The following is a 16,876-nucleotide window of genomic DNA, read 5'->3' on the forward strand; positions in this document are numbered from 1 at the left end:
GCCTCCAACCCTCCTTAGTGATACCTGTGGGTGCATGATATCTGCCTTTTAATCCTTTCGTTTGCAGTAAAAAAACATCCTTTCGTTTAGAATATTTTTATACTACCATATAGCAGTACATCATAATGGTGAAAAGGATACAGTGATATATATTATTATTATAAACACATTTTAGAATACTTTTTATTATTTATTTCTATTACGTTACATACTTTATAGAAAAATATTATACTAACTAAATATCATGCAAATAGAATTTCTCTAAAGCATATATAACCTCATATTAGACATATGATACTGGCTAGGGCATTACGCTAATTCTCCGGTGGTGGTCCTCCAATTTCAAGTCCCCACCACACTATATGCTTCAGTGATTTAATTTATATTTCAAATATGTATATGTATATATAATATAACAAAAAGCCTCCATTCTTACCAGCTATAGCTAGCATCTACCATATTCAGTTTTCTTCGTAGTTCAACGTACTTCTTTCATTTCTCATCATTCATCAGTAACACTACTTCGCGAAGATGTTGAAGAACCTCACAAAAGGTGTCACCAGTGCAGTTCAACCCTCCATTCCAGTAATCAACACTACACCCACCATTGGCAATAATATTCTTTCTCCAACAAACACTCTACTAGGTGCTACTACTAACATCGTCTCAGATGTTACCAAAACCATCACCTCAAACACTTCTGATATCATCTCAAACACTCTTTCTGATACTGCAAACATCATCTCAGACCCACTCTCAGGTGCTTCCAACATAATCAATCCCTCAGAATCACTTTCTGATGCTTCTAAGATCATCTCCTCAAACCCACTTTCTGATGCTTCCAAGATCATCTCCCCAGACTCAGTACTCCCAGATGCTTCCATAATCAACTCCTCAAACCCACTCCAAGTTGCTTCAAAGATCACTGACACTGTCTCAGATGTTGCCAAAACCATCACTTCAAACACTTCTAATATAGTCTCAAACACTCTCTCAGACGTCTCCAATATCGTCTCAGATGTCTCCAATAACATCTCAGATCCACTCTCAGGTGCATCCAGCATCAACCCCTTAGACTCACTTTCAGATGCTTCAGAGATTATCTCTTCAAACCCACTCTCAGGTGCACCTAAGATCAATCCCTCAGACACACTTTCAGATGCTTCCAAGATCATCTCAAACTCACTTCCTGATGCTTCTAAAATAAACTCCTCAAACCCACTCCAAATTGCTTCCAAGATCACCGATACCGTCTCAGATATCACCAACACCATAACTTCAAACACTTCTGATATCGTCACAAACACACTCTCAGACACTTCCAACATCGTCTCAGACGTCACCGACTCACTCCCAGGTTCTTCCAAATTAATCAACCCCTTAAATCCACTCCGAATTATCTCAGATGTTACCAAAACCGTCGCCTCGAACACCTCTGATATCGTCTCGAACGCTCTCTCAGACACTGCTGACACCATCTCAGAAGTCTCCAACATCATCTCCTCATCAAACAAGTCACTCTCAGGTGCTGCTGCTTCCTCCTCAAACCCTCTCCAAATTGCTTCTGATGTTACCAAAACAATCACCTCAAACACTTCTGATATCATCTCAGACACAGTGTCAGGAATTTCCAACACTATCGAAGACGTGGCCAACATCCTCATCCCAAACCCACTTCAAATTGCTTCAAAGATCATCACTTCCAAGATCACTGGTAACATTCCCAACACCATCATCCCCTCAAACACTTCCAACATCCCTGGTAATATTACCTCATCATCAAAAACTCTCTTAAATGCGGCCAATAAATCCAAACCAACCTCCTCAAAAAAACTACTCCAAAACGCTTCAAGTACCATCTCAAACCCTTCTAATGCCGTTGATGTTATGAACAGCCCAGAAAAACTTTTTAAAAATGCCCTAGGGAATGCACTAAACGCAACCCTACTACTTTCCCTCTTGGACTATGTTTTATCTCTTGCGACGTCGTTTCTTGGAAAGCTTCGAGATTCCCCCACCCCAGCACAGTTACTTGGCCTAATGATCACACCTTTGTGGAACTTGCTACGTCGTTTTGTAACACTAGGCCTCGTCATGCTCCTTCTTCTTGCGGGCATAATCATCACTGTTTTCATCCTTTCAATGCCTCTGTTGATGATCGTGACAAGCCCTATATGGATTCCAACTGGTACGGTTTTGTTTCTCGTTACTGCAGCGTTGTTATTTGTGTGCGGATTCGTTGTTGTTTTGGTGGCTATGGTGTTAAGGGCTTTTCGCTCCTTTGGGGGACACAACCTTTGAGTTGAGTCGGTGAAGGTTACCTCATCTTCGGGGTTATTATGTGGCTCTACTTGTGTTTTTTTTCTCTCTTGTTAGGTTCTATGTTTCTTGTTTACTTTTGTTTTTACTTTAAATAATGATAGTGTTTCTTGGACATCTCAATGTTTCTGGAGAGGATCCGGAATCAATCAATCAATCTGCAATCCAAGATTAAAAGAAATAAAACCATAAAAGATGGAGAAGTGATAAATGTAACTGTTTCACTATAGGAGAGGAAGAAAGAGATGTCAAGAAATAAGGAGTGTGAATATTTGTATTTTTCGGGTGTCTAAAAATATTACTCGTTTTATTGTTCTAGAATTGTATCCAAGTGTAGTGTTATTATATGTCAAATTATACTATGAGTTGTGAGAAAAATATAAGAATAAGTGTAAATGAAAATAATGGTTGCACTTGGTTGGTTTGAGGGTTTATGTTTTGTTTTATTTTTTGAAAATAATTTTTATTTTTAAATTTTTAAAATTTAGAAAATATATATTTGAGAAGAAAATACTCAAAAGTATTATCGAGTTTTCATGTTTTAAGAAAAGACAATAAAAAAACATGCATTACTTTGTTATTTTTAGTTTTGGGTTTATTCTTAAAAATATTCTTAGATAAAATATTTTCTAAATTTTAAATAAATATATTTTTATTCTAATTTTTTATTTTTTTTGAAAAATGAAAATTAAAAATACTCAAATCAAGCACCATTATAGAGTATTCATAAAAGTGGGAAGAAGATGCATGCACTATCATATTAGGGTTGTAAAGTTAGTTACTGATTTGTTAAAAGCTATTATAAAGGTAGTGTATATATAGGATATTGAATGCATGAATAAAAGCATAGAAACATTTCGAGTAAAAGCTTAGCTTAGTTCAGGAGGGACCTTGACCTCGAACCAAGGCAATTATCTTCTTTCTCTTGTCTCTAACAATTGGTCCGACCTATCGTCCATGGCTGCCTCCCATGGTTGCCTCTACCTTTACTCCGGCCATGCCATAACACACCACCTTCCAGACCACCTCTTTTGGTTGCAACCTCTTCACACAACCATCCACCCGCAACCACCCTTGCAGGAGTCATCCCTTCCATCTCAGCACCTACCTTCTCTTTATGTACATCCAACTCAATCCCTTAGGATTGATTTTAAGAGTACCCGAATCCGCTTACTAGCCTTGTGTGGTACCCTAGCTCTGCAAACTGTGCAGACCATGCCGACTCCACCTTCCATGGATTTTGCAGTGTCAACGGCAATGTTGGAACACCAAAACACAAGCCCTTCCTCCACCGTCCACCTACTCGCCAACAGCAAGCCCCACATGCCAATGCCCAGTAAAGAAGATGATCCTCCCAACTCATTCCCAATAAACGCACAACCACCACCAACAACAGCACCCACGTCAACTCCGCCTCCCTTGACTGTTACCGCAAGATCCTCTATGAAACAACATCATCGTGCTCGGGGATGCTGCCACACCAAATTCATCCGCGTTGGATTTGGATTCTCTCCACTACTACGACTTAGCTTTGTTCTGTTCCTCACCGGCGTCGACGCCCGCCGCCATATCAACCACCACCTCCGAAGCCACCGCCACAGGGAGATTATACCGTTGTTGCAGTAAAAATTATGGAGGATCATTCTGACAAGAGCAAGCTTGATGCTTAACCATAGTTCTTCATCTGTCTTGTGCCCGACAAAACCAACAAGACTCTTTCCATTATTGACCGTGACATTGGAATGACCAAAGCAAATTTGGTGAACAACTAGGGTACCATTGCACGTTTCGAGACCAAGGAGTTCATGGAGGCATTGCAAGCTTGTGCTGATGTAATCCTGATAGGGGCAATGACATTATCTATTGGGCCCATACTAGCCCACAAACAAAGCCACTCCCCTTACGTACCTTTTGTTTCCTAAACTCACCCCTGTTTTTGCTTGTTTTTATTGTCCAACCTTGAGGACAAGGTTGTATTTCGAGCAGTGGGTAATGATAGCAATGTTGATAGCAATTCAACAGAGAATGGTGTTGATAGCAATTCAGCAGAGAACCCAGACCACAACATAGAAGTTAATATCAATAACAACAGACACTAAGTGGTTGTAGACCCTCCACTTTAGTTAGTTACAACATTTCACTAGTTAGTTAAACAAGATAATTATGTTATAACCATTTCCAATTATGTTAGAGCAATTAGTATAAACATATCAAGTAGTGAAATGAATAAAGCATCAAAACAATTATCTCAATTAATTTTCCTTCTTAGTTTCTAAGCAGTAGTATTAGTTTCTTAGCAGTAGTAATAGAGTAGTTGTTCCCAACAATTATACCCTAAACAATGTACATAACTGATGTATATGGAGAGACATTAATGTGATGTCCATAAAGAAAAAAATGACAAAAATAAATTAAAGTGGTTTTTGACATATACAAGACTCGTAGATGAAAAAAGAAAGCGAATTAAATTGTTTTTAGTTATGTGAAAAGGGATAGAGACAACAAGAGAAAATATTAGAGAAAATTATTGAAAAGGATCTTGTAGTAAAGAATATTTTGAAGGATTTGATTTTAACTAATTCAAATGGTATTATGTGATTCAGGAATAAAGCTTTTGTTGTTATGTAATTAGTCACACATGTCTATTGATTTATATATATTTATACTTCTGTTAAATAAAAAATAATAGTACAAGTATTTAAATTATATAATTTTTTATTAAGAGTTTCTAGTTCGGCTAACTAGATAATGTACGCAATTTGTTATAACTCCTATCTTTAATTTCTAATTTCTATGTATAAAAAATTATATAATTTTTGTATGGTGATAAATTGATAAATGTATGGGGAAATTTTTTTAATATTTAATTTTGAATTTCGCATGTATAAACATACATAAATGTGTGTGTTTCTGAAGCGCAAAATGGGTTGGCCCAAATTGAATGTTCCATATTCTTAAAGAAAATCTTACATTGGACCAATGGACTCAGCGGCTCAACGTACCGAAAAGAGAAAAAGTCCCCAGTTGTTTTCTCTCAATCTCGTTGCTCTTTTTCTCTGATGCTATGCATCTTTCATTTTTTTCTTCTTTAATTTTTTCTTTTCCTAAACTCTTCACAAGTTCTCTCTCTTTGCCTCACGCTTGTCTCTCAAATTATCTGTTTTTTTTTTTTAAAAAAAAACTCAATTCTCTAATGTTTTCACCTTCTGGATACCAATTCTGCGTGACGTTAAAATGAGGGAGAAGATTAATAATCTAATTTTAATCCAATGGTGGAGACGCTTCCTCTCTCCTGATCCGATGGATCATTTTTAAAGGGATTAACTTATATTGGGTGGAGTATTCAGTAAGCTAAAAAGAAAAACGTGTTAAGCTAGTAGCTGTGTTACCCAAATTGGACTGGGTGTGTGTTTTTGGTCCACAAGAAAAATAAGACTAATAATCCAACTAATTATCTTACTAACTCAAAAATCTAATTATCTATAAACGTACTTATTTAATAACTTAATCTAATGAACTAATTAAATTTTTCACACATTTAATTAATTTTTTTAGATAAACTCGTTTAATTAATTAATTTAACCTTCACCTAATCTTTTTATTAAACTTCATATTAAATTTTTAAAGCTTTACAAAAATTTATTTCAATTTATGCACAATTCTTTAATTTATTTAAATTCTCATAGTTTTCTAAGCTAATTTCTATGGCTCTTTTTAATTACATTAATTTGGCACAAATATAATTACAATACTATTATTTAAACTCAAATCAATAACATTATTAGCAAATAAAAGAGGATGTTGCAAACTACACTTTAATGAACTAAAATTTGAAATTCAAGACTTCTAATTAAGTTAAGCAAAACATCCATCGATTAGTTTACGCACTTAGTGATGATTTTGCTAGTCATAGGATGAAAATTGTACAAATATTGAAACGAGTGACTAAGAAAAAAAAACAAACATGATCTATTTTATAAAATCAGCACCATATTTTAATCCCTTTGAAAAAAAACCGTATCACCACTTTTCCATGATGTAGCGATATTTAGGGGATAAAAATCATTGGATTGTTCATGCGTAATTTCTTTCCTGGTTAAAATGAAGATGTTCTGATGTTCATACTACTTAATAGTTAATAGTGTCAATTTGCATTTAGTTTAATTTTTCCTTAAAAAAGAACTTCGTGTAAATTGGCTAAAGTTAATTAACTATTACTTTTTCATTTACGTGTTTAGTCATTCTTATTGACGAAAAATCAAACACCGAAACACGTTATTAATAGTTTTCTTTCTTTGTTTTTTTTTCTTTGCATATTGAAAAGTTGGCAAAGAGAGCAAGTAAGCCACTGCTATTAGCCATATTTTTAATGGGTCACCAAGCAAGCCATCTATTTAAAATATTTTAGCTCAACAAACTGTAAACTTAGCTTTGAAGAATTATGTGCCTATAAACATCACTAATTGGACAACTTCATGTCATTGCAATTGTGATTTTGAGAACTATTTCCCTTCTTGCAGTGCGTGTGATGGATTTTGGTAGAAATTGTGACAATGGCAAGAATGACATGCAAGAAAAGAATACAATAATAGAATAAAATTGAAGTTAGAATCAACCTCTTGACTATTAATTCCAACTAATGCTCTTGCTTTGCTTCTTCACTTACTAGACTTTATATTTAATGCCAACCATAACTCACAATCATAGCCAATCAGTGCAACATTCTATGCCACTACTCTCCAACTATAATAAAATCATTTTTGTAATAATCATTTTTTATTGTAGAGTAGACTACTGCTTATTCTAATTAACTTTAATTAACTAATTCCCGAAATTTTATTTGGTTGTGTTGGGGGGGATGAGGATGTACTCACCTTATTATAATTTAAAACAAAAAACTACTTTTGAAAAATGAATTAAAATGCCAAAAAAATATTCTTTCACCCAACGGATTTTTTGGGGGTAAATTATAAATGATAAGGTTACAACTATAATGAAATAAAGAAATTTATAATTAAAAATGAATTTATTTATTATTTTTTTTGTGATTATATACAAAAACTTTTTGAGATACTCTTTATTATTTTAGAGCCAACAAAGTGAAAAAATTGAAGCGATAAGAAGAATAGAATGTCACAAAGTATCTCACCAAAATAGTAAAGAATCTTAACACTGTAAACAGGAACTTACAACTGTTAAACGTGAAATTCCACCCAAAAAAGGAAACCACGACGGTAAAAAGAAACTTTATAAAAAGGTTCTAACACACTCGAATTTATTGATCTTTTGATTATTAGAAATAACAAGTTTTTAAGTTTTATTTTTTATTTAATGAATCACAACCGTTATTTTTTTAATTTCTAAGCATTGTTAATTAATATTAGAAACTGAGTGCATTAAAAAATTAATACTCTTCATGTCAGCATATTAACTATTCAATGACAAAAAAAATACTTTTTTTAGATGATTAATGAGAAAAAATACTAATAAGATACTTTTTTTTTAACATATTTTATTATGAGTTTAATAATTATGTATGAATGTACTTGGGTGTGTTAGTGGGATGGGATTTCTTCTCGACACAAAAATAAAGTGACAAAGCGATAAAAGCAAGACATCAGAACCACTTTCGTCCCTCCAATTCAAAAAAAGTAAAAAATAAAAACAAAACAAAATCATATACGGTTGAATGATTGTTTGTCCCAATTTTCAATTGGGACACGACCTTTTTTCTTTGGCAATGCATGTGAGTGAAGAAGGACTGACATAGAGAGAGAGTGAAACGGTGCCTATTCTGAAAGTCGTCTCCACGTTCTCCTTTGCGCATATTGTGGGGTGTGCTGTGCTGTGTGTGCCACTATTGTCATATTCCGCAAAATGAGCTTTTTCCTGTAGAGTTCTGAACCTTCCTTTCTTTTGTACATGCAAGGACCCTCTTGGCCGATATTGCTGAAGGTTGCATTTTTAGGTCATTAGTGAGTTTCGGAGATCTGGGTATGTTGCAAGCTGCATTTTGGCAACGCCAGTGTGTTAGAGCAGTGACAAATCTGGGCCATAATAATGCTTGGAGATTAGATGCTCCTTGATTTGCAAAAAGGTTTTGTTTCATAAGCTGGGTTTCTTTTCCCACTGAATTTGCTTTTTGTCAGGTGTTGTACCCTACAAAAGCATTAGCTCTTCTTGAAAGTAGTTTGTGGGTATTGACTTTTTGCACTTTGCCAAAGTTAAGTTTTTTATTATTTTTTATTTTCAAGAAATTGGGTTGTCTTCGTCGTTGTGTTGTTTTTTTTTTTCTCTGAAGAAATTTGAGCATTGCCAGTGGAATGGTTGATCTGAAATCTTAAGTTGATGCTTGATATGGGGTGTTGTGATGAAATTTGATTCTGGGAAAAGATCGGAAATTGGAGAGTTTTAGTGAGTGGTTTTGGAAAGTATCATCATCAAAGTAGTGGTGACGGAATTGTTTAACTTTAACTAGTACATTTTGTTCTTGAGGGAAGATTTGTGCAGTGATGGCTTCAGCAAACCCTTCCCCAAATGCTTCCCCTGTTGCAGTGCCTCCAGCACTTGGTGCTATTTTATCACCACCTCCTTCTTCATCTTCTCCAACAAACACTTCCACCCCACCATCACCTCCCAGTTCTTCTCAGCCTAATCAAACACAAACACAAACACAAACACCCAATTCCCCTGCTCCTTCATCTCCTTCTGACCCTTCTGCTCCACCTCCTTCTCCTCCTCAGGCAGTGCCATTAACCCCTCCTCCTTCCATATCACTGTCTCCTCCACCATCATCTACACCACCACCAACTTTGCCCCCTCCATCACCACCTGATTCTCCACCACCATTGCCACCTGCATCTCCAACCCCACCAGTTACAACATCTCCCCCCTCACCACCAGTTACAACATCTCCCCCCTCACCACCAGCTACCACATCCCCTCCTCCAGCTGAAACTCCACCTTCCCTTCCAAATTTGTCTCCACCATCTCCACCAGCCGGTTCCCCTCCTCCTCAATCACCTCCCACAACAATTCCACCTCCCTCTCGACCGATTTCGCCATCTCCTCCTCCTCCGGCCAATTTTCCAAGGCCACCAACCACTAGAACTCCTCCAGAGAAAGAAAATCCACCAAAAACTACTCCTTCACATGCATCTCCTCCATCAGTTTCTGAAACTCCTCCTAAACCTCCTTCCTCTGATGTTCCCCCTCCATCCACATTGCCTTCAACTCCTCCTTCAGACCCTTCAGGATCTTCACCTCCAGCTTCTTTGCCTGATCCCCCAACTAATAAAACAGTGGTGGGGGGTCCGAAGGTGTCGCTACCCTCTCTTCCAACTGAGAAACCCACTGCTAGACCTACTAATGATGGTACTAACAGTATGTCTTCAAACAACACACCTTCACATTCTGGAGGGTTGAGCACTGGAGGATCTGTGGCTATTGGAATTGTAGTTGGTTTTATTGTCCTCAGCCTTCTTGTTATGGCTGTGTGGTTTGCACAGAAGAAAAAGAAGAAGGGAACAGGATCAAGAGGTAGTTATGCTGCTCCTTCTCCATTTACCTCATCCCACAATTCAGGTATTTCATCGTGTTATGTACTACCAACTACTACATTAGGAATGTATTATCTTGTTGGTTCTTCAATGTTGTTTGTTGTTAACCTTGGAAATTTGTTACTGAGATAAATATCAAAAGAATTTCCCAGTAGTGCTTAAACTTGAATTAGATACTCTCAGATATAATGGATTCTGTTTCCTGGATACTTCAATAATGCATCAGAAGTCCTGCAATTCTAGGTCTTAAATTATTCATTAAAGACTCCAAACCAGAAGTCCATTGTCAATGTATCAATCTCCATTACCACCTAATACCAATTTCTCTTCCTTTAAGATGGGGTTCATTTATTTGATTTTGCATGTCTCTATATCCATAATTGTTGGGCATTACATTATAGCTTGCTATCTCTGGGTAAATACAATTAATCTGATACTTGAAAGGGGTGGTTTTAGTTTATGGTGTTTGTAGTTGCCTATAAAAGATGTAAATGCTTCTCTGATCTTCATGGCCTAGAACTGGTCTAGAAGTCATTTTTACTCTGCATTTTGTTATTTTGTTCCATTTTGCTTTATTGCCAGCTTAAATCAAATCAATGCAATTACTGATCTATTTATTTTCATTAATAATATGCCTTTGTTGAACCCTCAATCTCTGTTGCAAGACACTAGAATTGGGTTAGTTAGTGGTGACAGCTTTGGGTAGTTTGTACAGCTTTTTATTCATTTAAACCTCCATGCTGTCCTTGTAACACCTCACAAAAAAATCTCTGTTGCGTTCTTGGTGGCAACTTTGGTTTCTACATTATTTGTGACAAATTTTGGCCGAGTAAAATAATTAAGCTGGACAATTCTTGTTAGACTTTGTTTTGTTCTAAAAGAATTTGGAATGATAGTTTCTTTATGTTTAAATGACATGGCACTATACCACAGGCATTTGTTTATAGTAGCTTTATAAATTCAGCTACAATTTATGTGTAAATGGACACTAGAATAATCCTTTTGAACATTGATATTCTCTTCTAGGTACCTTATTCTTGAGGCCGCAGTCTCCGGCCAACTTTTTAGGTAGTGGCTCTGGTAGTGATTTTGTATATTCTCCATCAGAGCCTGGTGGTGTAAGTAGTTCAAGATCATGGTTCACATATGAAGAACTTATTCAAGCTACAAATGGGTTTTCAGCACAAAATTTGTTGGGAGAAGGTGGATTTGGCTGTGTTTATAAAGGTTTGCTGATAGATGGAAGAGAAGTAGCTGTGAAACAGCTCAAAATTGGTGGTGGGCAAGGGGAACGCGAATTCAGGGCAGAAGTTGAGATTATTAGCCGTGTACATCATCGTCATCTGGTTTCTTTAGTTGGTTACTGTATATCCGAGCATCAGAGATTGCTTGTATATGACTATGTTCCCAACGATACTCTTCATTACCATCTCCACGGTTAGATACATATCTCTGATTAAATAATTTGAATAGACAACAATAATTAATTCATCACAAATTTACAACACAAGCTATAAAACATATACACTGACACAGGGACCTACCAATTTCTAAAAGGAAAATGAGTGTTTGACATCCCTTTTTAGAGAGGGGTGTAGAAGATGAGGTCTGATCATAATTTTATATATAAACTTCACCGTTTACAAAATCTTGATGTATGTCACATGTACCGATATTTGTTATTTTATAACCCCCTTCCAGAAAACATGGAGCATAATTTCTGTTGACATTTTTTAAAATATTTTCTGAATGAACTCTCGTCCAAGTAGTTCTAGCCATGTACAATTACATGCTCAATCAAAGCAGTTTACTAGTTTGACAGTAGCACCCCTGCCTTATATTCATTTTTTATTTTTTAAAATTGCTTAAAAGTTTATAACAGAGCTATGCTTATTTCTTTTTAGATATCCATGTCATGTCTATGCGACTATGCTGCACCCCACCTTGCAAAGCCAAAATAAAATGGACACATACTTGTTGGATGTGTCATTACTCATTAATGTGTTGTACTAAGGTTGTGTCAAGCAAACAGGTGTCCAACACACGTACATGGCATCAAAAGGGTGTTTCCATGCTTTATGGAGATATGTTTGATATCTCCTTTTGATAAATCATGGAAGTATCATTAATAAAGTTCATTTATTTGTGTGATCACGAATGATTTGAACCCTCCTTTTTTAAAATTTTAATTTTAATATTTCAGTGATGAACTTCAAGAATATTTAAAAATTATGGATTATATAATTTTATTAGTATTCACTATGGTAATAGAAACACATGATTTATTGTTTTTCTGTGAATTCATCATTATCACCATTGTTGTTGCTCCTGAGTTTAAATCCAAGTAGGTTGCTCAGTAAGTTCCCATCATTGTTATAAATCCATGTTTTAGGTTTAAGGACTTAATAGTTCATCTAAAATTTAATCTTAAAATGTGACCAGTAAATTTAAATTTTTGCAGGTGAAAATAGACCAGTTCTAGATTGGCCTACCAGAGTCAAGGTTGCTGCTGGTGCAGCTCGTGGAATAGCTTACTTGCATGAAGACTGTAAGTTTCTTCTTTTTCATAGTATTCTCATGTATATAATTATCCACAGAAGACAAGGTGTTTCCATGGCACTACATGTTCCTTTTATGCTTGGAGACGTTCTTTTAAAATATATATTTTTCTTTAAACTAAGTACACTGGGATCTGTAGAAATTTTGCAACCATAATTAAGATGCTAACAGCAGACATGGTTGCATTATTTTTTATTGCACATTCACATGTTTTTACACTTTATCTTTTTGGGTTTTATAGCATATTACACAGCTTATCTTCTTATTTCTTGTTAATTAATTTATCAGGTCATCCACGCATTATTCATCGAGATATTAAGTCATCAAACATCCTACTTGATCTCAACTATGAAGCTCAAGTAAGCTACTCTTATAATCTGTACCTCTGATGCAGAATACATTTTGAAATTTTTGATGAAGTCTGTTTAGTAAATTGATTCATGCTTAAAGGCCAACTTGTGCTCATTGGCATCTTCAATTATTTTTTTGATTGTGACTTCATTTTTTTTGGTATGATCTGGTCGTCAGGTTTCGGACTTTGGGCTTGCAAAATTGGCATTAGATTCAAATACACATGTAACTACACGTGTAATGGGAACCTTTGGGTAGGTTCTTTGTCTATAATGTAGCTTGAGTCACATAATTTAGTGTTTATTAACGGAATCCTATTATTAGCCCTTAAATTTTACTGTGTTCAGACTATCTGTATTGATTATCTGAATAAATGTAAATCAAATTGAAACCTTTTCATCTTAATTTTTCCCCTCTCATGTTGTATCTTGTTTGGATATTATTTATTGATCTTTGATCTAATATGCCTTGTTTTAAGGCATTTTTGATTCACATGAAGCTGAGAGTCTTTTGGATATTGATAACACTCAAGTATGAACTGTTCCTATTCTAAGTATACCTAATGGGAATAATGGTCTGAATTGCCAGGTACATGGCACCAGAATATGCGACAAGTGGAAAACTTACTGAAAAGTCTGATGTATATTCTTTTGGGGTTGTGCTTTTGGAGCTAATTACAGGTCGGAAGCCTGTAGATGCATCTCAACCAATTGGTGATGAGAGCCTGGTTGAATGGGTGAGTCGCACTCGCATATTTCGCTTAACATTTGTTTGATTATGATTATTATTATTAGTAGTAGTAGTAGTAGTTCAGTGAAGGATTCCTATATTATTATTTGACACGGCTTCGTAGGTTTAGATATTATAAAACAACAAATCTTGTTTTCATCATTTTAAATTTTTGAAAACTGGAAATAAATTATAAAATAAAAAAACAAAGTAACGTTTTTACAATTATCAGTGGAAACATAGAATTGAAAATTTAGACACAGCATTCCAAACATCACAATTTTTTTCCTTGTTTTCTTTGAGCTGTGAGACATTCATAATAGATAACCTAGGAGCTGGAACGTGCAAGTGAATTTACCGAATTGAAGAAGTTGACGGTTAGACCAAATGGAAAAAAATAAAAATAAAGAGGAAGACAAGGAAGTGGCACACATGTTTCCTAGAGATAGAATTCTATTAATGGTTTTTTACCAAAATTTCCAATGTTGAACTGCTGAAGGATATATATATTTGTGATCAATTATACGATGAACTTGTACTTGCCTTTATTTGTTCACATAATAGTACTAAATCACATCACATGCATCTTCTTAGTTGTAATATAAAAGAAACAAGACAAGGGAATGGAATCCGAAGCACATTAATTTAAATTGCTCATTTTCATAATTATCAAACTTATTTCCAGGCTCGACCTCTGTTGACGGAAGCACTTGACAATGAGGACTTTGAAATTTTGGTGGATCCAAGACTGGGGAAGAACTACGATAGAAATGAAATGTTTCGGATGATCGAGGCTGCCGCAGCCTGTGTACGCCACTCATCGGTGAAGAGACCACGCATGAGTCAGGTAATTTTATTCTATGAACTTGAGCATGCCATGCCATGCAGGTCATACATATTTGTTGTGATTTTGAAGATGATAACTGTGCATACTTTGCACATTGCTGCTTCCTTCCCAGGTGGTGAGAGCTTTAGATTCCTTGGATGAGTTTACGGATCTCAATAACGGAATGAAACCGGGACAGAGTTCGGTGTTTGATTCGGCGCAGCAATCTGCACAAATCAGAATGTTTAGGAGGATGGCTTTTGGGAGCCAAGATAGTTCCGGTTTCTTCAATGAGTCTCAGAGTAGCTGGAGGAGTAGAGATCACGACCCAACAACTGTCTTCTCCCAAAATAAAACTGGGCATGGGAACGTTTGAGTGACATGACTCACTCACTCTTTCTTTAAGGGATTGCATGCACACAGCACCCACCTGTCAATGCATTTCCTGTGGTGTAAATCTCATTTTTACTATTTTTGTTCTCATTTTCCTAACATGATTTTGCTTGCTATGGCCCTTTGTATTCTTTGTAAATTAGGCTATTTGTTACATAACGCAATGTATTTATTTATTCATGTATAATACCATGATCGATCTGAATTCAACACTGCCCTTAAAATCACAATTTATGCTTATATATTGTTTTTGTTTGTAGGGAAAGAGAGTAAAAAAGAGAGAAATGAACAATGAAATAACAAGAGTTTCACACTTTTACATCCAATTTTAATTCAAAATTTGTATTTCAATTCACTTTGTTTTCATTTCTTTTTACTTTGTTTCTAATTCATTGTGATATATGTGCTTGTTTGGTTCAAATTCTGCAATGTGTTAGACCCACGTCAAATTGGAAGTAGTATTCTCCAAGTTTCTGATGATCTTCTCCAACAAATTGACAAAGGAGGGAGGTGGAAGAAAAGGAGAATGAGGGTTGATTGAGCGGCACATAAGGAAGAGGAGGGGCTAAGGTTGTGGGGGCAATTTTATCCATTCAAATCTTTTCACCTTCCTGTGGATTATGGGCTATGGACTATGGAGTACAGATGCAAAAAAGAGAGTATAGGAAGCAATAGCCCATAGGAGTGGTCTTAATGGACCTATCAACTAGTAATAGACCAATTTAACCATAGTTTGGTGGAAATAATGAGGGCTTTGTTAGCCTCCATGCTTGTATGTATTTGTTTTTCTTTCAAAAATACCCTTGAAATACATATTTTTCATTGTTCACAGTATATAATAAAAACATTTTTTCATTTTATTATAGGGGTTTGTCGAAGCAATACAAAATGGAAAGAATAAATAACACTCTCTTCCCTTGCTATTCCTTTTAACTTAAAAATTAAACTATCTTTCCTTGACAAATTTGAGTGCATGACATTTTACTCTTTTCTTTTATAAAAAAAGCTTATATATATATATAAGAGGTCAAGTTACTTAAAAGAGTAAAACAAAAAAAAGAAATGAAGTTGCTCAAAAAGTAAAGTCAATCTTTTATTATTTGAAAATCTAAACATTTTTATCATTTTCTAAACCACATATCCTGTCACATAAGATCTCTACGTCAATATGTAAACAGTGCATATTAGTATCAAAATGTTACATTATAGTCAATTTTATGTGTTAAAGTTAAGATTTAAAATTAATGATCAATTTTTTTTATCTATCTATGAAATATATAAAAATAATTTATAATAATTCACATATTTTACTCAATTAATTAAGCTATATTTTCTTGATAAATTAATGGTCAATAATAGCATGACAGCATGATCAAAATTGATTAATTTTTATAACTAGAGGATTAAATAGGCATTTTTTTCTTCAAAAAAGGACCAAAATTACATATTGAGACTATACAACGACTTGAAGTGCAATGAAACCAAATAAAAAACAAAAAAAAAATATTAAAAAATGAGAAGTAAAAAATCAAAAAAGAACTAACATGCTTTTATAAAATAAATAATCGACTAATTCTATGAAGCAATGATTCTCTTAGTTTTTCATTTTCCGAATAATTCTCTTAGTAAAGCGTTAACTATATACACCATTTATACTTTCTGAAAAATAATAAAGATATACAAATATTATAGAAATAAGGATAAATGGTAACTTTCAACGATAAAATTTATAATTAATTAGTCTCTAAATGTAAAATATGTAACAGTTATAACCTGTTATTTTCAAATTAATATTTAAACATTATAAATTAATATCAAATTAATCATCTGAAAATATATTTAATATCAAATTATTTCTTAAATATTCTAACTTAATAATCAAATCATTACATAAAACTTAACATCAGGACATATTGTGGCATTTTCCTGAAGCTGCCACCAGAAAGCTGTGATTACATGAAATGCAACGTATGGACGCGGCTATATCTAAAGAAGAAAACTGTTTTGGTGTTGGCATATGCATCCGAGACGAGCATGTTCTGAAGGCAAAAACATATTTGTTCAAAGGCATTCCATCACCAGCTGAAGCGGAGAGCATGGCTTTATTACAAGCAATATTCAATGGGTATCTCACTTGGCT

The 16,876-nt window shown here is 34.8% G+C and overlaps 2 protein-coding genes across 2 annotated transcripts; both read left to right on the forward strand.

The window, feature by feature from the left end:
* Positions 1 to 386: 386 nt before the first annotated feature.
* On the forward strand, positions 387 to 2,637 carry LOC121174049 (dentin sialophosphoprotein). Its single transcript, XM_041012213.1, has 2 exons — positions 387 to 1,525; positions 1,619 to 2,637. The coding sequence occupies exons 1-2, from the start codon at positions 532 to 534 to the stop codon at positions 2,299 to 2,301; spliced, it is 1,677 nt and encodes a 558-aa protein (XP_040868147.1). The 5' UTR covers positions 387 to 531; the 3' UTR covers positions 2,302 to 2,637.
* A 5,332-nt stretch (positions 2,638 to 7,969) lies between these two features.
* LOC100784873 (proline-rich receptor-like protein kinase PERK8) lies at positions 7,970 to 14,946 on the forward strand. The gene is made up of 8 exons (XM_003551747.5): positions 7,970 to 9,903; positions 10,905 to 11,315; positions 12,340 to 12,426; positions 12,726 to 12,796; positions 12,966 to 13,042; positions 13,377 to 13,524; positions 14,203 to 14,364; positions 14,477 to 14,946. Exons 1-8 carry the CDS (start codon positions 8,832 to 8,834, stop codon positions 14,717 to 14,719), a joined length of 2,271 nt encoding a protein of 756 aa, XP_003551795.1. The 5' UTR covers positions 7,970 to 8,831; the 3' UTR covers positions 14,720 to 14,946.
* Positions 14,947 to 16,876: the final 1,930 nt, after the last annotated feature.

Source organism: Glycine max, chromosome 18 (genome assembly GCF_000004515.6).
Source record: "Glycine max cultivar Williams 82 chromosome 18, Glycine_max_v4.0, whole genome shotgun sequence".
NCBI classification, from domain to species: domain Eukaryota; kingdom Viridiplantae; phylum Streptophyta; class Magnoliopsida; order Fabales; family Fabaceae; genus Glycine; species Glycine max.